At 38.2% G+C, this 22,750-nt stretch overlaps 1 protein-coding gene across 1 annotated transcript in view; it reads left to right on the top strand.

The window, feature by feature from the left end:
* Nucleotides 1–22,750, top strand: part of LOC134639922 (protocadherin-15-like) — a 160,108-nt gene that overhangs the window by 99,007 nt on the left and 38,351 nt on the right. The window contains exons 21-24 of the mRNA XM_063491441.1: nt 1,602–1,832; nt 5,569–5,685; nt 10,548–10,688; nt 12,035–12,147. Of these exons, the coding sequence (XP_063347511.1) occupies nt 1,602–1,832; nt 5,569–5,685; nt 10,548–10,688; nt 12,035–12,147 (602 nt within the window). The remainder of the gene's footprint in view (nt 1–1,601; nt 1,833–5,568; nt 5,686–10,547; nt 10,689–12,034; nt 12,148–22,750) is intronic.

Genomic DNA, 22,750 nt, shown 5'->3' with positions numbered 1-22,750 from the left:
TATTTTTTTTAAATTGGTGGCATCTGTCTTTGGCATCGCTTCAACCCTGTCAAACAGCAGTGCATTTGTTTGCGCCGAAGTGTAGTGTCGAAAAACCCGGTGCATGAGGAGCAAACGCGAGCAGAGGGGCGAGTAATTGCTGGCATATTGTGAGTGACATCTCCCAGACGGGGATAAAGCTTGAGGGGGAGGGGGAGAAGAAGGGCAGGTGGGGGCTGAGGTCGAAGGGTGTGAGTGACAGTGGCACTGTGACACCATTAATCTCCTAGACGACACGTTAACTCTGAGCGCACCAGGGTGGTTGGCAAAATACCTAAATAGCACACAGAAAGGAAGAAAAAGTGACTAAGATAAACTATATTGTATCAGATAGCTATGTATGTGGGTTTCTCAGTCCATATGTCTGTCTTCTCCTGAGGATGCAACCTATCGACTTTGAAAGTGTTCATAAAGGAATTTTTGTTTTTCGGATTTTCAAGACATTGGCCCGTTAGCAATAAATGTTAAATAAATAAACGTTAAATGTTGTTACTCAGAGTATTTCCACAGTTAAACTTCCTTTAGTGTGTGTGTTAGTGTTTTCGTACAGATGAGCATGACTGTATACGATGGCTTGATGGACTGCAGACAAAATGTTTAAGTGCAGACCACACTTGGCACTCTCAATTCTGTCAGCTCTGAGGGTGTTAGCAATGCTATGAGGGTAACAAGAGTTCATTTCATGGCAAATTTTGATTTAGCTTTAGTCACAATATATGGCATCTAAATTGTATTAGTTTTAGTTGACTAAATATCATAAGGTTAATAATGGTAGAAATAATAAATATAAAGTGTAAACGTTTTTTGTGTTGTGGTTGTTGTGTTTTTCCTTAACATCAAATGCAAAATGTGTCCTTATGTCAACTCTTCTCTTCCTCTCAGGCGTTGACATTTTGTTGTTTTTATGAAAAACAGGAAGCATAGGAGCTAGTTGTACCATTTCCCTAACCTTACCGCACAAGGAGATTACTTCTGATTTACTTTCAAACTTGTCCCGCCTTCCTACACAATTTAATTCATTCCAATAGGTGCATTTGCTAAAAATCTTGGACAAGTTTGACTCTCAGTGACCTCGACCTCAAGGTCACAAACATTCATGGTCTTAATACTCAAAGATTTCCGTTAGCCTCAGCTGCGCTTTGTGTTTACTCTTACTTAACAAATGTAATAACTCTTAAGTCTTCTTTTTGCTTATGAGTGAAATACTGTGTAAGTGGCTGATGAATCCCCCAAAAACGTGTCCTGCATTAAGCTGCATCTAATATATCTCCTATTGAAGCAGCCATCGCTCTACTTTGCAATTTGTGATTTAATGCAATGAGTTCTCCATAGTGATTTAATTTAATCAGTGTCTGATTAATGACTGATGCAAGTAGCTCCTACACTGTAAAAATGCTAAATTAAAAAAAGGGGCATCACCATTCGTTGTCTATGGCCTATACTTACCAGCTTATATGAAAGGTTCTGATTTTGAAATTATAATGTTAGGCTCGTCCTCTCTCCTCTGTCATCACCTTACTTTCTCCAGTGTTAATGCTTTCCTTTCCTCCTCCTTCTCCTAGGCGGTGGACTTAGATCTCTTCTCCAATGTCACTTATCGGATCAAGACTGAATCAGCCAGGCAGCTGTTTTCCCTGAACCCTGTAACAGGGGTGTTAGCTGTACTGCAGACCCTGGACTTCGAGTCCCTGGCAGCTATGAACATGGGGGCTTCTTACACATTCCAGGTAGAAGCTGTCGACCAAGGAGGGGTCATGCCTCCTGGGCAAGCTACTGTCACAGTCCGCATCACGGTAGGAGCCTCCAGATAACTTGTCTACCAAACCCTCCTATGTGTTATTCTCCTTTCATCTACCCTCACTGTCCCTCCGGATGTGCAGCACTGGCAGTGAATATGTAGTGAATTGTTAGCATAGTTTTACAGTAGTAATAGCTTGCATAAGCCACAATTCAAAAGGGGATTGGAGAATAGAGACACATTACAGTATTGTACCTGCACTGGTTTGTGATGTTAAATTCAATTTAATGCCATTTATTGCAAACGCTGACTGTATTCCCTTTGTAAACCACGTTTTGGCCTCCTGACCTGCTCGTCCTCTCAGCATCACCGGAGGGGAAAAAAAAAGAATTGATGGATATGTGTTTCTGTCTGGCACACAGTGCTATCCCTGACTTGAATGACTCATTAGCTTTGTGACAGCAATTATGTCAGGTTTTTCAGGAGCTTGTGTTCCCTTCCCAGCCTTTCAAGAGATTAACAGCTGAATCCCAACGAAAGGATTAGACGCCTTGTATTGTGATACTGTTCATGTGTGTATGCTTGTGTTAATGGTCGTGCGTTTTAACTCTGAGTTATTCTTCAAAATGTGTTCACATTTATCTCTGTGTATGAATTCGGTCCACCCACAGTGACTGTCTCCAAGTCTGTAGAATTAAGCTTTTGATATTCCACAGAATGAGAGCAAGTGCCTAAGCTTATTCCAGCAGGCTCACCACATGGTCTGCCAACCTGTAGAGTGACTTTGTCCTCTGATAAGGAAAAGCTTTGTTGCATTCTTTTTGCTGTCACCCAGGAATGGTGTTTGATAGGATAAACATTGCACAGCTACTGATATCAAAGCAATGACTGCTATTTTAAATGGCGGATATGAGTTAGAATGAGTCTAATGGATTCATACAGGCTTCCAGGGAACTAGGGATGGAGATAGAGTTGATTCCACTGATTTTACTTCCTTCCTCGTGTAACACCTCCGGAGAGTTATTTGAAGTCATCTATGTTTGATTTTTTCCCTTGTATTGTTTTGTTATTGCCTCCTTTATCATATACCTTGCTGTGATGGATTGACTGCTTTGCTTGTGCTGCTGTTTTGAGTCTCCCAAAGTTTTTCCTTTTGTTCTTAACTTCATAAATGCACGTGTTTGTATGCGTGTGTGTGGCAAAAGTGTCGTATGTACTCTACACGTACATGTAGCACATACATATGTGCAGACACAGCTTCCTTGTGAACACTTGCAGCACAAGGATCAGACTTTGTTGTTCAAAGCAAGGGCTGTATCATAGATTTTCTGCTAGGAAACACTAAACCTGTGTATAGATCAAAGGGAGACTGCCCTCCACCACTGAGCTTATAGAACACATACTGTTGCCCATGGCTCAGCCGAAACAGTGGAAAGTAAAGAGAAAATTCAGGAGAAGGAAACATCAGGCTCCAGTAGTTATAATAGAGTTAAGCTATTCCTAAGAGATATGTGAATGGCTTACTGAGTTTTTCATTTTCACACAGCAAAGCAAGGTTTGCATAGTTGACAAGATTTTCTTTCTTTGCAGACTCAAACATGGTAGAGCTTTGCTGTGCATTGTTAACTAGGAGAAGGTGATTAAAGCTGTGCTGTTATGATGACACTCTCACGTGTTCTAGGGAGCAATTAATAACTGAATCCTGATAAAATAGCTTTCTTTTTTTAAAATTTGTAAATGTTGGAACACAGATACTAGTCTGAAAGCTCAAGCATACACATACACATTTACATAATGATCTGATTAAATATTGTTATTATTATTAAACTAAATTTTGCCATCATCTGTTATTCTCATCACTTGTTAGTGACAGTAAATGTTTTGTACCTATCCACTGTTAGCAGGTCCTGTAATGTTATCTAATAAAGGTACTGGCTATTTCATTAATTAGTTAGAGGCTGGACTTTCTTTTGCCTTCCAAACTGCTTTAATTCTTCAAGAGTTTTGAAAAAGTTTTGAAAACATTCCTCAGGGATTTTTAGTCCAGAATGACATGATGACATTTCACAGGCTGCACGTCTATAATGTGAATCTCCTGCTCGTGTACCTTTGAGACGTGATGATGGATCAAATCATCGCATCTCAAAGGTGTGCTCTTGCTTTGAAATCTGGTGACTGAGGAGGTCATTTGTCTAGAGTGAACTAATTGTCATGTTAAAGAAACCAGTTTGAGATGATTTTAGCTTTGTTTCATGGTCTGTTTTTCTGCTGGAAGCAGCCATCACTAGATAGGTACAGTGAGGTTTTGAGAACATATTCCCATCGCCACCAGTATAATGAATTGTTGACACAAGGCAAGACAAATCGATCCTTGTGTTATCCAGGGAAAATTCTGACCCTATCATCCAAATCAAAACAAAGCAGCATTTTTTTTTCCAATCTTCAATTGTCCAATTTCAGTTAAACTATAAAAGCCCAGATCAGGTACCACTCCAGCATTAAAAGCCCACAATGCATCACAGATGCTTTTCTGCATACCTTAGTTGTAACAAGTGGTTATTTGAGTTTGAGCCTGTAGTCTGGCTATTTTTGCTCTGAGCTTTCACATCAACAAAACCTTTTCACCCAAAGAACTGCTGCTTACTTGATTTTTTCCTCTCTTTTGACCCTTCTCTATAAACCCTAGAGATGGTTATGCAGTTAGTGGCAGTAAGTGTTGTCTAATAGAACCAACTATGCCATAATTTTCCCACTTCTGATGCTAATTTTGGACTTGGTCATCTTGAACATGTCTATATGCCTAAATGCGGCTGCTGCCATGTGACTGGCTGGTTTTTTGTGAAGTTTAAAGCAGTTGAATATGTGTTCCTAATGAAATGACTGAGTATAGCATAAACTGTGTTTGTTTATCTGTGAAGTGAACACACTTGGATGAGATTTTCGCTTCAGATCAAACATTCTGGCACAGAGAAAAACAAGAAAAACCTATCCATTGTATTAGTTTAATTACTAATGAAACGTTTAATTTTCAGTCAGCTGCTGTGCTATTTTCACTGGCCTTTATGTTGCACGTGGATGTATTCTGTTCACTATTAGGAATAGCGTAATACACACTATTGGGCACTGTTGGGCGTTACTGTTCTTAAATGAAGGCATTAAGTTAAGTGACTGAGCTGAGAGGTCTGCATAGTGAGCAGATATTACTCTGTTATCAAATACATAATAATACTTTGCTAATGTTAGATGAGCCTCTCCTCTGTATTGCCGGCTCTAGTAAGTAAGCAAGTTGAAAAGACTTACTCTTTAGTTTTCTTATGTATGAAATCCTGACTGAGTTAATCTGTGTTTCAGCACTTCTAAGGCAAAAGCAAAAGCACCATGGACTTGGCTGTTTGTTTGCTAATGATATGTCTTCTAGCGTAGGAAAAAAACACCAAATGCATATGTTAACAAGGCTACAAACTAGAGTTTCTTTGGGGGACTTACTTGCTCTGCCAGGGGGCATTCTGAATTACTGAAGTGTTAACTGAAGTCAAGTCGAGCAGCAACTGCAAAATCTACCATATTATTAATTCACCATGCAAACAGCATTAGAAAACATAGTGGTGATAGAATATTGCTGAATTCATTTGACCCTTTCTACTCCCTTCTGCTTCACTCTATTAATAAATGAAGTAAAAATAAGCTTCTTTTTTTTTTTTTACTGATACCTGATTTGCTTTAACATATGAATTGCAATGTTTAGGTAAACAATGGCACTAATATATTAACTGATCTGTGTTTCATTTCAGGACATGAATGACTTCTCCCCCATTTTTAAGCAAGACCTGTATAAAGGCATGGTGGCACCCAATGCAGAGAAAGGAACAGTCATTACCACAGTTTATGCTGAGGACCAAGACCCACCAGTGAGTACTGTTTGAAAAATGCTGTGCACATGTTATGATTAAGATATGCAACAGTGGAGAAAGAGATGAAAGGGGGGTGGGGGTGGGGGGCTCTGATTGATGATTTCAGACCTACATGTTTCTGTCAGAATGTCATTTCACATGATGCATTTAAAAGATGTTTTCAGGACCTCAGTGCTCTTATTAGAGTTGCAGTGCTGTGTGAAAGTTTATTCCAAACCAACTCTAACTGCAAGGTGTGCATCTCCATTTGTATGAGTCATTCACTCGCCTCAGAGTGTCAGATTTTCTCAAACTCCTTTGCCTCACTATCTGAGCAGGATCTGTTGGGAGCTGTCTTAATATAGTCTGAAATCCAAGGAACATTACTCCATGCAGAAAAGAAATTGTGACAACCGGAGGAGACTGGAAATGTGTAGATAGTACAGTTTTTATGAATTCTTGTCTTAGTATTATTTAGCTGAGAAAATCTTCTCAGAAAATTGGACTTGGTGACCCAGCATTGTTCTCGACTGCACTGGTTTATTCCTCTTGGCTTTTATGTGTGATTTTTATATTTAAAGCAACATTATCAAATTACTTCAGTGATCAAAATTGATTATTGATTTATCTTTTAAAAACTTTCAGAGTCAAAAATAGAAATCTGAATTTCCTAGCGACCTCCTCGCCATGTGCTAGTCATGTCCAGCTCTGGATGTTTTTCGGAAAGCAAACTTGATGCTTCTTATTAATAGCACAGCCGTTGGTCGGATCTCACCAGGTCTGAACAATCTTGCATTCTCTCTGCAGCATGTAAACACAGAGATACTGATTCCTGTCAGTGCCAGCTGTAGGTGGTTGAGCATCTCAAGAATGTCACAGAGACTAGTGCACATCTTACCTTTCCTCCCAGAGAAAACACTCCCACATCCTGGGTTTCTGTCTCTCAGGAGGTACACCTGTCCATCAGTTAGTTGATAGCAGTGATGGGAATAACGGCGTTACTAACGACATTACTTTTTTCAGTAACGAGTAATCTAACTAATTACTATTCCTAGCGTTACAACGCTGTTACAGTTACTAACAAGAAAATGCGGTCCGTTACTATTTTTCAACAAACAGACGGTTAAAGCTGTGTTCAGCTTACCGCATCTTATATCAGTTGCACGGAAGTAGCTGCCTATGTAAGTAATCTGGACGCTACAGCTTTAAGCAGCTGCGCGCGCTCCCGCGGACGGTAATCACGATCACTGTCTAGCACAACACCTGGAGTTAAGGGGGCAAAACAATCGCATGAGTGCTGCTGTTTGACTGAGGAAGAATAAAGTAGTCGTGGTAAGCCAATCACATGACCACTTAAAGACAAAGCAACAAGGTGATATATACCAGTTTATAAATTGTGTTGATAGGCCACGTAAAACCAGAGTCATGATAAACAATATATATGCGGCGTTTTTTCCTCAATAGTTTCGTCACATTTACTGTCTAAGGACAGCGCTAGCAAGCACTCTCTGCTTATGAGCAAAAAAAAACCAAAATAAAAAAAACAGAAGTTTTAGGAGTGACAGAGAGAGAGAAAGACGGCAGAAAAAGAGGGAGAGTGAGTTTTGAGATGTGAGAGATTTGTGACGTTTAGCGTGTTTGGAGTGTGTAGTTAATGTGTTGTCTTGTGTAGTTAGTGTGTAGTGTTGTGGATATTTTTCTGTTGTGTGTCAGAACAATGAGGCGACTGCTGTCTACAGGTAGAAAAAGGAGTGATACACCTGCTGCTGTCAGACCTGCAGGTATCAGGCTGTGATGTTCTCCTTTATAGTGGACAGAAATTATTTCTTTGGAGTGGCACAAATAATTTGTGTGGCATCTTATTGAATGCAGAACAGCTGATTGTTCTGTAAATAGTTTGAAATGGTTATTTAAAAAATCAAGGTAAAAGGGAAATGGATGCAAATAACTTTGTTGTTTGCAAAACTTAGGATTTTAAAATTGACAATTTATATTTACATTTAAAGTTATGAAATATGATTCATTAAACATGTTTGTGGTTGTTACAGTAAAAAATATAACTTTTTCTACTCTGATTTTATGTTTTTTGTCTGATTTTAGATCAATTGTGTTAATACAGTATGTCAAAATGAAAACATAACTGTAAATTCAGACACGTGAGGTTGTGCTGAAAAGGATGATACCAAACAAGGCAAAGTAAATCGTTTTTAAAGGTAAAATGTGGAGGGAAAATCAAAAGTAGTTAAAAATGGCCAATTATACCCTGGACCCCAGAGGGTTAAACGTTTTTTTAAAGTAACTCAATAGTTACTTTTCAAGTAATTAATTACTTTTAGAATATTGTAACTCAGTTACTAGCTCAGTTACTTTTTTGAAGAAGTAACTAGTAACTATAATTAATTACTTTTTCAAAGTAACTTGCCCAACACTGGTTGATAGTGAACTCCTAAAACCCAAACCCTGTGTATCATCATTTGTAAAATGAGGTTTTCTTTCATGGTCACTATTCTAAAGGACAAAGATCTAGCAGCACTAAAACACAATTTGGAAATCATCCACATCTTCCCACGAAGGCATGGAGTGACATGGGAAAATATTTTAGCGGAGAGAAGTGTTGGATTCACTAACAGGGTCTGACTAACCCAGTTTCTGTCATGGACACACCTGTTAGGTGGAAAGAGTCTAGTGATTAGTCTAGTGATTTCTAAACATGCCAACAAATGTCCCTCTCTGTTAAGGCTAGCAAAAGCCTGCCCGCATAATAAAGAAACAGAATTGTCATGTTAATCTGACACATGTAAGCAATGAGTGTGTTTTGTGAAGGTTTTAATGCATTTCTCCTGAATGAGTTTTTCTTTTTTTATTATTTTTGTAGAGGACATTTTGTACTTTTTTGTAAAGCTAGCATAATACCTGTCCACCTGCACCTTAGGAGAAGTGATACTAATGGGTTTTAAAAAGTAACTGCATTTTCTGCACGCCACTCAACCCCATAACGTCAATGTTAATATCACCCTGAACGAGAGAGGAGATCACCATGGAGACAAATGTTCCAGTATAAACCTTTTATTCTTCAGGGGAAGATTTAAAGAGTCTGTTATTTTTGAGTCTGTTGTTTCTTTCTTTCTTCTGTGATTGGGTTGATCACGGCAGAGGAAGTTTTCTTCTTTCAGCGATTCCCATTTCCTCAGTAACCTTCTAGTCACGTACAAGTCAAATGAGTCATTTGTAATTTTCCAAAACCAACAAAATAAGTCGTATTGACGTGTTGACTTTATTACACTCTCAGATCAAGGTTTGCTTTTGTGTTGCCTGTCTCTGAAGCATTGTTCAGTGCCTCTCAGGGCTTCTGAGATTGATCAGTTTTAATGAATTTGCTATTTTTATGTTGAAGAGAATTAGAAATAAACACCCACACATATCTTATTTTTAATTACATTTTCTTCACTTGTTAAACAGTGAGGGTGATTTTTGTTTTTTTCCCCCCTCTCTTACTGCATTTGAGCATTGCTTGTCATGCATGACATTTTGGGCGCCTGTTTGCAATGTTAACGACAGTGAGTTCACTCAGGCGGTGTCTATAAAAAATTCATATCCCATGTGTAGAATGTCATACAAGACCAAGTGGTTGTACAACTGAATGTTTCTGTGGACAAGGCAGACAAGGACAAATATTCCTGTAACAACACTCAACAGTTTACATATTTTTGTACATCTCTCCTGAGTTATGTGGAACACCAGTTGCTTTCAATTTTTGGTATCTACTCATGGAATATGAGGATATAAAGCAAAAGCACTCTTTTCCAGTGAATAGTTTTGCTGTCTGGGTTTTTATTTTTTTTCTATTTATTTCTTTATTGCATTATGGTCTTGTTTTTTTTATTTCTGTTTATTTATAGCAATGTGGTCTTGATATTAAATTAGACACTTCAAATGAGAAATTATGGGCACAAAAACCAGATGTTGGCAATACCAGAGCAAAGCTGCTGCCATCACTGCAGAGGTCTTACTACTGAAGCCAGTGGGGGATATTTTTTTCCGTAATTGGTGGTCCTGGTCTGACATCTTTTCAATTAAATGTCAGAAAACAATCTGAAGAGCTTTTAGAGATTGGATTTTTTTTATCCCCTTAGTGAATTCACTCAGATGGTTTTGTAACCTCTAAGAGACACATTTTTGTTAGTAAGCCTCCCAAGAGATACACTGCTACTACAAGCTTTACCTCTCTCTAGTTCCAGGTTTTACCCAGTCCCCGAGGAGCAAAAGCTGTTCAGCCAAAGAAGGAAAGCTTCAAGAAGATTATTAAAAATCAGACTCAATTTTAGGTCCACAGGGAGGGAACTAGAATAAGATAAGCTATAGAGATGATTAGTAATCAGCAACCATGGTTAATGTTAATCAGAGGTTCATATTAAAGTCCAGGCTGGCATTAATGAATGCAAAGTGTGTTACCTTGGAGACTAAAAAGATGAATTTATGAATTTTTCTTAACATTATTTCCAATTAGATTACTAGATTTGAACCAATGAAAAACACTGATTTTATTTAGGAGTATCTGATGAGAACCAAATTATGATGAAAAGCTCTCACTTTTTAAAATTGACAAGAACTATTATAGAGATGGGAGCAATTTGTTTAAACATAAGCCACTGCAGCTCTGTTGCATAATAAAATAACAAAATATAACATTTATGAGTTGTGTTGCTAAGCAAGTACTTTTACTAGTCCTTTATGGCCTGACTGCATTTTGTATCAGATTACTTTGAAGTACCCTGTCTTCATCATTTTTCTTTTCATTTAAATATGTAAAATGTGGGCTCCAGATAAGTGGATTGTTATTGCATTGATATTGTTCATGCTCTTCTTTCTCCTTCCTCCAGGGTACTCCGGCCAGTTTGGTTCGCTACAGAGTGGATCTGAACAGATCGCCATACAGTGGGAGTATTTTTGATGTGGAAGCAGAAACAGGGAGAATTATCACTAAGGTCAACCTCAATGAAGAGCCCAGTGTCACCTTTAACGTGAGTGACAGCCATTATGTCAGCAAGTGGTGATGAGGTGCCTTTGCTTAAAGTGTCAGTGTATCACTTGACAGATATTTATGCTGTTCAGTCACTTAATGGTTGCAGAGATGAGACACAAAAAAAGATATGCTGTTTAAGCTTTTAAAGGAGTTAAAGCTGAATTATGTTTAGGTGGGTGGTATGTGTTATTGTGACATCTGTATGAATGCCTGGACCCAAGGTTTCATTTTAACAGGATGACCACTGCTATTTACCTTTCCTGTCAGTGCCTTAAATGTTGTGGTTGAGTGGTTTATAGCACATAAGAAAAACGGTGTGCTAGTGGCAGTAAACGGTGTTTAGTTATGATTATCAGCTGAGTGATTGTGAGAAATATGATATAAGATACAATGGCTGTGCTGAAAGCCTGATTATTACAGGACAGTATATAGCTGGGGAAATAGCCAGTGATTGTAATTCATGACTGACATAATTCAGCTTTAATACTCTACTCAATAAAGTAGCACTTTATTTGGCTGATAAAAAAGCCATAAAATCAATTTAAAAAGATATTTATTGGCTTAAAAAATTCACAATAATTTGACACGTAGAGTTAGTAATGACGTGATATAACATGTAATCATGACGTGATTGCAGCAGTGGAACTGCCAATTGATTTTAATGGTATAATGATAAAATCATCATAGTCATCGTGCTATCTTTTGTCTGTCTGTCTTGTTTTAAAGTGATACAAGTTCCACTAAATTTTAGTGGGTTAGAAATGTGTGTAGACTTTTTTAATATGATACTTTAAAATCAAATAACATTTTGATTTTAACTAACTTGTCTCTGTGACAAATAATATAGAGTTTTCTAGATAAAACAAATCCCCTCCCAGGCATTTTACATAGAGCTATTTTTAACAACTTCCAGTGACTGTACATAGGCTTGTGGGTGTGAACACTTGAGCATGCGCTGCAGGATATTGTGCCCTAATCTGTCTTTTTTTTTTCTTTTACTTTCACTCTTTTTTTTTAAAAAAAAGAAAAAACATTTTTATGTTCATTCTCTTTCAGCCCCACCCTCCCTTCCCCCCCTTCCCCGAGCTCCTTTCTCCACAGTCTATGAATGTAGATCAATACATTCATTCTCACTCTCTGGGAGCTTTGCAGCCTGCTCGCCAGAGCAGATTTGCCGTTGTGTCTTTATTAGGATGCCGAACATGTTTGCAAAAATGACTGGCAATCCCCAAAAAAGGAATTATTTGTGCAGAGAGCAGACGTTGAGACTAAAAAAATGTATTAATTTAGTGCTTGCATTTGCATGTGTCTTTTGTTCACATGTTTTCTCTTGCTCCTCTGCAGCTCTTTGTGATAGCCTATGACAATGGGGAGCCAGTGAAGTCTAACAGCACTTTGGTGGAGATCACAGTCCTTCAGCCTTCTCGCATCCCAATCTTCACCCAGGAAGAGTACACGTAAGTCTCCTTGACACGGCTGTTGATGTAGCTGCCTCCAACCTGTAACTTCACACACCAAAGAGCAGTTTAGGCTGTAGTGCCAGACAGGGGCAATAGGTGTAAAACGCTGGAGAAAGTGGACAAGAACACCTGAAGACACATTTGTGTCTGTGGTCACATCACATTCATCTTCCCCAATATTCTGATCAATATTTAAGCAGTTGGTAATATGCACAAAGGGTTTGAGGTCACAATTTCATAAACATTTATAACTGTGTTAATGATGGCTTTCTTTGCGTTGTTGTTCTCATGTCATGAATATTCTGCAAAGAGGTATCATTTCTAATACAGTGTCTCCCATCTCCATGATGCTCTTCTCTGTGCTTGACTGATCACTGAGTTTTATGTATAAATATATATTAGAGCTGCAGGGTAGATGCTGCATATCATCGCTGCTGTAAATCACATTTGTGTCTGTCTGTGGGAGAAACAGGGCTTTCCTCTGAGTTTATTAAGAGTCTCTTTTGACAAGATTAACCACTTAGACTGTTAAACTTGCAGAGGAAGATGCAAGATGAGAAGACATAATCTATAGTGGCCTAAGATGACCAGTGGATTCGCATACAATATACCCTCTATAGACATGCTCATCTACGAGGTTGGGTGGGCTGATAATACTCTGACTCAGAAGGAGGCCAAGAAGTCATACATAATTGAATTATATAAATGTAATTAGAATTAAACTATAATTCAAAATAAACATGGATTATTAACCTGCCAGCTGACACTGCTGAGAAAAATATTTTTTGATGAGGGCAAACTAGTGTTAACGGTTGTTTTCTATTTTATTTTATTTTTTTATTTTTTTGCTGCTGTAGGTAAAGTTCTGCAGCATTCAGACTGTGAAGCGTTAAGGTCTGATGGCATAGTTACCTGGCACATTGCGGTCATTAGGAGCTTAAAGTAAAGCTTGTTTTAAGTGGATTGATTTACAAGCTTCTATGTCAGTTAGAGTAGGGATTGTTGGCAGACTGTCTTCTGCAACAGAATTTGGTAGGCCTTTATGCATAAGACAGGGAAAAGTAAGTCCTCACCAACCTGTCAACGCAGCACTTTAGGTTTTATTTCTTTGTTTGTGCCTGGCTTTGTCTTTCAGCCTATCTCACCTTTGGTAATTTGTACCTGGTAGAGTGTGTGTATATGTGCATTCCTCATATGGTTCAGTGTGTGCACACCAAATAAATGCTTCCCTGATGGTTTATAATCCAGCACTTTGTGTGTGTGCTCACGTTCCTCCGTTGCTCAGCTTTATTCAATGATTGATACACAGGCACAGAAACATAGCTGTTGAAAGGCTATTGATTAATGCTTTGAATAAGTGGTATGTCTGAAGCACACTCAGAAGGTCGAGACCATAGGCATAGACCTCTGCAGGGTTTCACATTAACAATGCTAACCAAACGCAGTGGAAGGCCTGCTCTAAATTATGAGCCGTGAAAGCATTAGCCAGGTGCTTGAGCCTCTCCTGCTGGACAAGGTTCTCTCCAGTGGAGAGTATCCAATCTGCTCACTCGCAATGATCTGTCTCCTCATTCCCAGTCACTCTATCTCTCCACATTGTCCTCCCCCCCAAGGAACCTTCTGAACACAAATCACTTTCTAAATGTCCACTGAAGATCTCGTCTGTCTCTGTGAAGGCAGTTAGTTATAGCAGCAATCAGGTGAGCTATGCCTACAGCACCAGAGCACACAATTAAAACAACTCTGCAGGGCTTTGGCTGACTTAATGATTTTTTTCTACTGCTTTATGGTTGGTCCCCTCCATCTGTCAGAGGGAAATGAGAAGCTCCCAGTCAATGCTGGATAAAATAAATGGCTTATGCCGTAGTTGCTGCTTTAGCGGCATGTTACCACTTGCTTTTCAGAAGAGTTTAGATAAACATCTTGTTGTTTTTGTCTGTCTGAAATGTAGATAAAAGCAGAGTATTTAATCAAACCTATATCTACTATGAAGCCATTTTCTCGACGCAGTACGCAATTTAGTGTTGTCTTATTGAAATATGTAAGACTATCCCCGGAGGTCTTGCTGGATGCTGAGTGGGAGCATGTGCTGCTCTAAAACTTGTGTGTACCTTTCAGCACTGATCATGCCTTTCCAGATGTGCGAGCTGCCAATTCCATAAGCACTGGTCCACCCACATAGAATCAGAGTTGTGGGCTTTTGATCTGAGAGCTAATAACAAGCCACATGATTCCTTCGGCATCAGTGTTTTCTAAAAAAAAAAAGAAAAAAAGTTCAGATTGTGATTCGTTTGACCACAGACCAGTTTCCCCCTTTTAAATGAGCTTTGGCCCAGAGAGGATGATGTTTCTGGACCATGTTTACACATGGCTTCTTCTTTTCATGGGAGAGCTTTAACCTGTAACTGGGAATAGCACGGTAAATGGAGTTCACAAATAATAATTTGTGGAAGTTTTTCTGATCCCATGCAGTGATTTCCATGACAAAATTGTACGTTTTCAATGATTTGTTTTAATTTTAATTTATCATATTATGCCCTGTAGATGATGAGATATTCTAGTTTTCACAATGTCATGTTGAGAAACATTATTCTCCACAATTTGTGTATGAAGTTCTTTGCAGATGATGAACCTCTGTCCATCTTCATAATAGAGAAACTCTGCCTCTTTAAGATGTTCTTTTTCTCCCCAGTCATGTTAGAAAAAGAGATCTTGTGCTAATTAACCTGTTTGGTTCAAAAATGTTCCTCCACCTGTTTTCATTAGTACAACTGACTTTTTCAGGCTTTTTTTTGCCTCTGTCCAAACTTTTTTGAGACATATTGCTTGCCATCAATTTAAAAATGAGCCAATCTTTTTCATAAAATGGTAAAATGCCTCAATTGGCTATTTTTAAAATATGGATTTTATAAGATTTTGACATTCTACACAGAATCCCAAAGCTATTGGAACTGAGATTGTATATTAAACTGTATCTTTTTCCTTCTCATCCTCACTTTCTCTTCTCAATCACACACAGCAAATTTTCTGTTCCTTTTGCCTTCTGAACTGTCAGACATCAGTTCCTTGCTGACTTGTTGATTCAGCAACTGGAATGATGTAATTACTATGCTTTAGCTTTTAAGGCAAACAGGATGACAAGTATTTGACACTGTTTAAATATATGATAGGCTTGAACTAATTCTCTATTCATTTAATGCTTTTCCAGTGTGTTTTTATGTGAAAGATTGTGAAGGGATTAATTATATCAATGTGAATGAGCAGACAATGATTTTGCTCAGGTTTTTTGGGTGATAAAGATTTTTCTGGAGCTCTATCATTAAATCAGATTGAATGGCTCCTTTAAATGGAACTCACGCACACAACCCTTTGGGGAAGTCTTTAGCACTGGGCACATGGGAAGCAACTGAATATTTACTGAATACATTTTTTTCTCTGTGTGTGTGAGACTAGAGAGGAGGGCTAAGCTGCTATCTAACATGGACCCACTATGTGAATCCTCCTTCTTGTACTGAGGCTACATCTCTGGCCCTATGTTACAAACCTGTGATCTGAGCAGTTTCCCGTGCTGCTTATCTCCCCCACAGCACTTCGCCTTCTAAATCTACTCTACATCACATGAGACTTTTGCCTCACTGCTTCTGAGTATGTCATTTTGCTCTCCTCCACTTCATCCTCCTCCCTCCCCCCTACCTTGCCGAGCTCGCACATCCCCCGAATTATTCCTCTCAGCTTATATCTCTGTCGGTTTCTTTCTCACTTTGTCTTCCCTTTGCTTCTCTCCTCATTTTATAGTTCTTCATTTTCTCCTCAGCAAATGGATGTATTTCTGTAAATGTCAGCTGTCACTTTGGTGTAAGTTTTGTGCTCATTATAACTAAATGCTCATTGCATATATGTTACATTACTAAACATTTAATGCTATTTGTTTTCGGGTGTTATTTTAAGCATATGTCTCTGGAAATAATTGTATTTTTATAGCAAAATATTCAGTTTTATACAGGGTATTTTCCTTCTACTTTGTGTTGTTGTTTTTACTAAATGGAAAGAATATCATGTGGCCGTTATGCCATACCTGTCAATAAATAATTTAGTAATCTTGGTAAGAGCAATACAACACATCATCAAGCAATGCTCTTATTTATACTGTTAGCACAATGAAGAGTGTCAACATTATCACAATAAACAACATAGTGTCACTGCTTGTGCTTGCACCCACATTCCCACCTCAAGTAATTAAACCATTACACAAAGTGGCAGTATGCTAAAATTGCATGTGTGCATATCCTTTTTTTGCATCATGTAAATGAACATAAAAACACTTTTTTTAGTCCCTTTCGACCTTATATGAAGTTACTGTTGTTGTACTTTTCCTTTTATAGTTGATTTTCAAAAGGTTTCAGTCCAGTACCTGAATATTTTCAGGGGATTTTTGTTATTTAAGTTGTCCTCTGGATTCCCATATACTTATTTGCCATTCACCTAGGGACCATTTTTGACCCGAGGACAACACAAGGGTTGCACTACTAAACACTGACCTGTGAATCATTCAAGCTGACAAAAGGTACCTAAGTTAAGGGCTGAACCAGGGAATGTAGCAAAAGAAATTTTAGGCACATTGTTACCAGCAGCTTGTCACAAAAACACGCAATATGTTCCTATTTCTTTAGTTGAACCTGTGAAAAATGGCAAAGACTACCCAGTTTGGCAGGAATTAAATAGTTCTTTATGCCTGTCAAACTGGCATAAAATGCTATATTAGGTATTTCCCAAATACCAAGTACCTATACTAGGTGACTGTCAAAGAGCTGTTAGCTGACAACTTGGCATATCTCAGCATGCTGTGCACTGTAGAGGACAAAAGAAGCAGCATTAAACCTAAAAGGAACTAACAACAGCAGATGAACGCCATGTCTTTAAGAAATAAAGGGAAACATTGATTGTTACTGTACTACTGGACCTGAGACACCTGAGACTGGTCCTTCGGTTGATCCATCTACTGTCAAGGAAACAAAACAGGGTGCCAAATAACATAAGCCCTTAGAGAGATAATCAGAGGCAGCAGTTCTTATACAGTGATGAATCTAAATTTGTAATTTCTAGTTCAAAGTGTCATCAGTATACACACAGGAGATCAGGAGAGAGATACAACAGTGAATGTCTACAGCTGTCTGTAAAACATAGTGGAAGCTCTGTTGTTAACTGGGGCTGAATTTATGCCAGTAATGTGGGGGGTCTTGTCAAAATTGCTGGAATTTTGAATGCAGAAAAGTATCTTTAGCGTTGAATCCACCGTATCATACCATCTGGAAAACCTCTGATTGGCAACGGCTTCATTTTTCAGAATGACAATGATTTGAAACACACTACCCATGTAGTAAAAGCATACCTGGATAGAAAAAACACTATCAGTCATGGATTGCCTCCCGTCAGACCATGGACCTCAAGATTATTGAACCAGTCTTGAGAGAGAACAGAATAAAACGCCTCCAGCATCCAAAGAAGAGCTTTGAATGCGTCTTCCAAGAAACCTGGAGAATTATTTCTGAAGACTTATTTAAGAAATAAAAAGAAAGCCCACCTAAGAGAATTCAGGGTGTGTCGAACAGTAACGGTGTTCATACCAAATATTGACTTTCAAGCTTATTAGTTCTTCAAACCCTGTTTTTCTTTTATATACTGTATTTTCATGTATGTTTGAACATATTTCAATAATTCACTACACCTATTTTCCATTTTTCTAGCAAAATATAAAGAAATTAGCTGTGGCTCAAGGCTTAAGCACAGTCCTTTAGAAACAACTGTGTACAGCTTTGAATCACAACTTTTCCCTGTTTCTTCATTAGATGTTGTTACTCTGGCCCTTAATGTGAATGTCAGTGGTAATAGTTTATAGTGTGTAATACTGTAGTCTTTTAGTCTGCAGTTTTGTTATATTTATAGACCACAGAGTCTGCATAAATTCCCTATAGATGCCCTCTGACCACAGTGACTGATTTAATGTTCTCAGTAATCTGACTCATAAATGGCTACATTATGCCTCAACTAGCAAGATACTCTGTAGCTTGAAATACCAGTCATGCTGGACTCCACAGCCATTTGCTACTAATCAAAAAACACTGAGTTAGCCTTCACATTAAATAAGGGTGTACTCCACAAAACTATTACTGCTCATTTTAGATAACTAAAAAGGAAGATGCTACTCAGCTACATATCCTCCATCAACTGTTCCTGACATGAGGTGGAAAACTGCTTTTATCATTTTTAGACAGAACCAATCCAAATCACATTTTCATTTCAGACAAGGTTGTAATTCTTAAATAATTAGTCAGATGACAGGCTTTCATAGCATACATCACTTTTATTGGCAGCCTTCTTGGGACTGTTGTTTTGCCAGACATTTATACAAGTGATAGAGGTGTTCACAGCCTACTCAGCTATGGTTATTGCCAAGCATTTAAAGGGTTAGCTGTAAACCCTACAGTATGCTCACCCACACAACCGCCACTATGCCTCTCTGAAAACCTACATTTAAAGAAGGGAAAAAAGCCCTCTCTTTTTCCATCTATCTGTCATGCTTTTCTGCTATCCTTTCTTCCTCCTCCTGAATCACAGCTGTAAGTTGGGGAGCTCTTTCATGCTGCTGAAGGGCATGATTGATTTTTAGCCGCAAGTTTGAGTCTGCTGCCCTGAGCCTTAAACATCTAAACACTAGAAACACACTGACCTTTCACTTGTCTCTGCTAAACAGGCAGGCATCACTTGGCTGTCTAACAGACGCCACGTCTCATTCACCACACAAATCCCAAATATCACATAAAGGTCGATGCTGAGAGCTGGGAAAGACAGCAGTATGATAACTATTATAGGCTCACACTAACTTTCCAAATAAGAGTCAATAACTATATAGAACAATTATGTGTAGAAACGTTGTTTGCATTTGATAGATGAAGTTTTCAGTCGGCCATGTGCAGCTCGATGATAAGTCAAGTCAAGTGGCTTTATTGTCATTTCAACCGTGTGCAGTGGTACAGTACACAGTGAAGCGAGACAATGTTCCTCCAAGACCATGGTGCTACATATAACATATAACAGTCAATCAACACAGGACTACATAAAGTGCAAGTGTGCAAAAATTGCAAAAAACAAAGTGCAACACCAGACAGAACAGAACAATACAGACACAAGATAGTGCAGACACAGCAGTGCAATAGAAAAGTGCAACAATGACAGTGAGTTGTGCAAAAAGTAACTTGATATATGAAGTATGCATGTGTGTCTGTGTATGAGATTGTGTAGATAAGTGCTTGAGGCAGTGACGTGTGTGCGTGCGTGCGTGCGTGCATGCGTGTGTGTCAGTCCAGTCACTGAGTGTTCAGGAGTCTGACGGCTTGGGGGAAGAAACTGTTTTGCAGTTTGGCAGAACATGAACTATAATAGTCTCTTAGTTTATGCCACGACTCACATATGATATCAAATATGAACAGAATTCATATTTAATATCATATCTGACTTAAGTTTTGAGCTCCCCCGTGCATCCCAATATTTTAGGACATGCTAATTCAGTATAAAGGAATAAGAACTCACATTGTTCTTCTTTATATCATCATTGCTATATAAAGTATTTCTGAAAAAGACATCTGTGTCCTTCTTGCTTGAGTGAATTTGGGCTCACAAGATTCCCATAATGCTTCCAACCAATACGAACTCCTACAGTTTTTTTAGACAAGTAAATCCCAGCTGGCTCTCTCCTTTTCAATACCACATCAGGTCATGGTGTCCAGTGTTAAAGCAAAGTATTTTTATCTTCTCATGTGCCGACTTCAGACATGTGACTGGACCCTCACTCACAACATTAAAAAGGGGTCTTTATAGTTTGTGCTGACCAGCCCAACAGAGTTTGTATGCTGGCTTTTCTCTATTCTGCTAGGTAGAGTAGTACTAGTCTCTTTCTGTGAGTAAAGCCTCCAGGTGTTGATGTAGTAGAGTGGCTAATTTGAGTGTAAAACATGCAGAAGGGCAGCATTGCCCTCATGGCACCTTGTGATATCACATTGCAAGCCTCAAAAAGCTGGCCTTAGTTTGGACAACACAGTCATCCGCCAGCATCCAAACATTTGCTCTCTCCCCTTGTATGCGAAATAACCCGGTGGATCATATGTGAAGTGATGTCCTGTGGGCTGACATGGCTAACCTGGCAAACAGCGTCTGGCTGCACAGTAAATGTTAATTTGCCAGCTTTGCCAGTGTTTTTCATATTTCCCTCAAGAAGACGTTTTTTATTAAAGCCGCTTTTCTTTCTTGTGGAACGAAGAAAAATAGGCTGCTGTGAATACAAATGAAATTCTTCATCTGGTGGATAACTCCCTAGTAGTACAGCACAGGGAGGAGCATGATCAGAAAAAGCTGTAAACATTGTTCTCTCATTTTATAGAACAGGATGCTATAATTTGAACACATAGTTAAGCATCACTTCATGCCAGGAGTGTCAGATTTCTAAGAAGTTTATTAGTAGTTTGTTAGATTCTCTTTTTTCCAAGAACCTATTGGTAACAGTGAGTCACGAGTTCATAAACATTGCTTGTTAATATCTGCCTGCATTACATTTGGTATACAGCTGAGAGAGACTTTGCTGGAGTGGGTAATGAATTTTTCAATTGTACACAAATTTAGGAATATGGGGAAGCCTTGATCGTTTCAAGAAAAACATATTAGTGTCTTTTTGAACTGCTCTACATTAATGATAATATTGTATTTGAAAGCTTGCAAGTATGTCACATTGCCTGTGCAGTGCTGGCAACCTGGAGGGAGATATTTGCACTCGAGCCATAAATTGAAAAGTGCCAAAGTGCACTTGTAGATGAACATGTAATGTAACAATATTGCCTCAAAAATGGTGAAATAGCTTGAACTATAGTGATTGCTAAATAGGATGTATAATTAAAACAAAAACATAATATGTTGCCACAGTATATAAGTTAAACAGTACTTGGCAAAAGGCTATTGCACTTCAGCTGTAAAGAGTTTAAACTAGCGTGCTGTACATTAACAGAGGCACTTTATTTTATTCAGATGCAATTTGCAGAAGGGCGTGACCCAGACATTTTCTCACATTAGAACTGTGTTGGCCTCGTCTTTCTCAAAAAAATGAAGAAAGTGTTTTTCTGTCAAAACTGATTGTTATTGTGAAATTAATTGTTAATAACACAGATTGCAGCAACATCATTAGATGCTTACAATCTACTTTTACCATCATAATATAAAGATGGCATGATTGTACATTTAAAGTGGCAATCAGTATGTTCTTTGTTCTTTTGTTTGCTTACTTGTAAATTAGCCTATACAACTCCAAAGGCAGTCATTTCCAGCAGACAGCTTACATAATAAGGTTTTTTTTTCTTTCTGGAATCTACACTTCACCCTCTAAGCAGTCAGAACTTGCTTTACGTTACTTTAAATGAGTGTTTTATTTTATTAGCTCAATCAATTCACATTCATGAAAGCGTCACAACAATAAATAGTGCAAGAAGAAGAAAGGAATGATTAGGAGCATGAGATACAGCAGTGATCTTACAGCAGGTGCTAAAAATGATCAGGCTGTTGCATTTCACCACTCTAGTCTTGATGTAAATGTGCACTTCCATTTTCATAAGCATAGCTCTAATATCTGCTCTCTTTACCACCTGCTATTTTTTAAACTTCTAAAGGTTTTTAGCTATAAGGTATTTCCATTTGTCTCTAATGATATCTGGCCATAGTAATATCTATTATCTGCCTTCAGATTCGAGCTGCCACAGTATGTCTGAATCATTACACAGTGTTGTTTCTCGGTTGAAATAATGCCTTTGACTCTCTGGTTAATCCATAGATAATATATTGGGGGGTTTTCTAGCTCTGTATTGCTTGAAAATAGGCTCTCGCTTACACATATAAGTTTCCACACTCCTACAAACACATGCATCATATTTTGTGATTTCCATTTTCTGTATATGTAATAGCAGAAGGCAGTAAAGCAGTTGAAATGTCAATTTTATATTTTTGTTGAGTGTAGAGGGCTTTTAAGGAGTAGATGTATTCTGTATCTATTCGATGTGTTAATGCTACTTAATGTGTACTTTCTGACAGACAGAATTACAGCTCCAACCTTTATGCTGCACTTTTATTGTGGGCTTTTTGGATGTTTTTTTCTTCACATTGGTTGTATTATATTGTGTATTCTAGGAAGAGAATTGAGTCTTGCCAAAAAAGATAACTTTGAAATATCTAGGCTATCATGGCACTAGTTTTCAAAACCTTTCGAATATCTTGAGTGGTCCAGGGACCCTATAATACCTTTATCTCTGTTTCTCACTTGCCTATTCCCACTTTGTTTCTCCACCCCTCTTTGGTCTTGCCAAACATAGCGTGTAATCTTTAAAGTCTGACCTTCAGTCAATAGCACACAAGACTATAAACTCTCAGTGCAGTGATATTACATTATATGAAAGAGTTGTTAGCTTTTTATGTTGACATGCTTAAAAAAAGAGGAATACTTTTGGCCTTGAATACATTATATATGTTGATACATTAATTTTTATCAAATTGATTCTTATCATCACCT

The sequence above is a fragment of the Pelmatolapia mariae genome, linkage group LG13, assembly GCF_036321145.2.
Source record: "Pelmatolapia mariae isolate MD_Pm_ZW linkage group LG13, Pm_UMD_F_2, whole genome shotgun sequence".
NCBI classification, from domain to species: Eukaryota; Metazoa; Chordata; class Actinopteri; order Cichliformes; family Cichlidae; genus Pelmatolapia; species Pelmatolapia mariae.
This window is presented reverse-complemented; position numbering and strand designations above follow the sequence as displayed.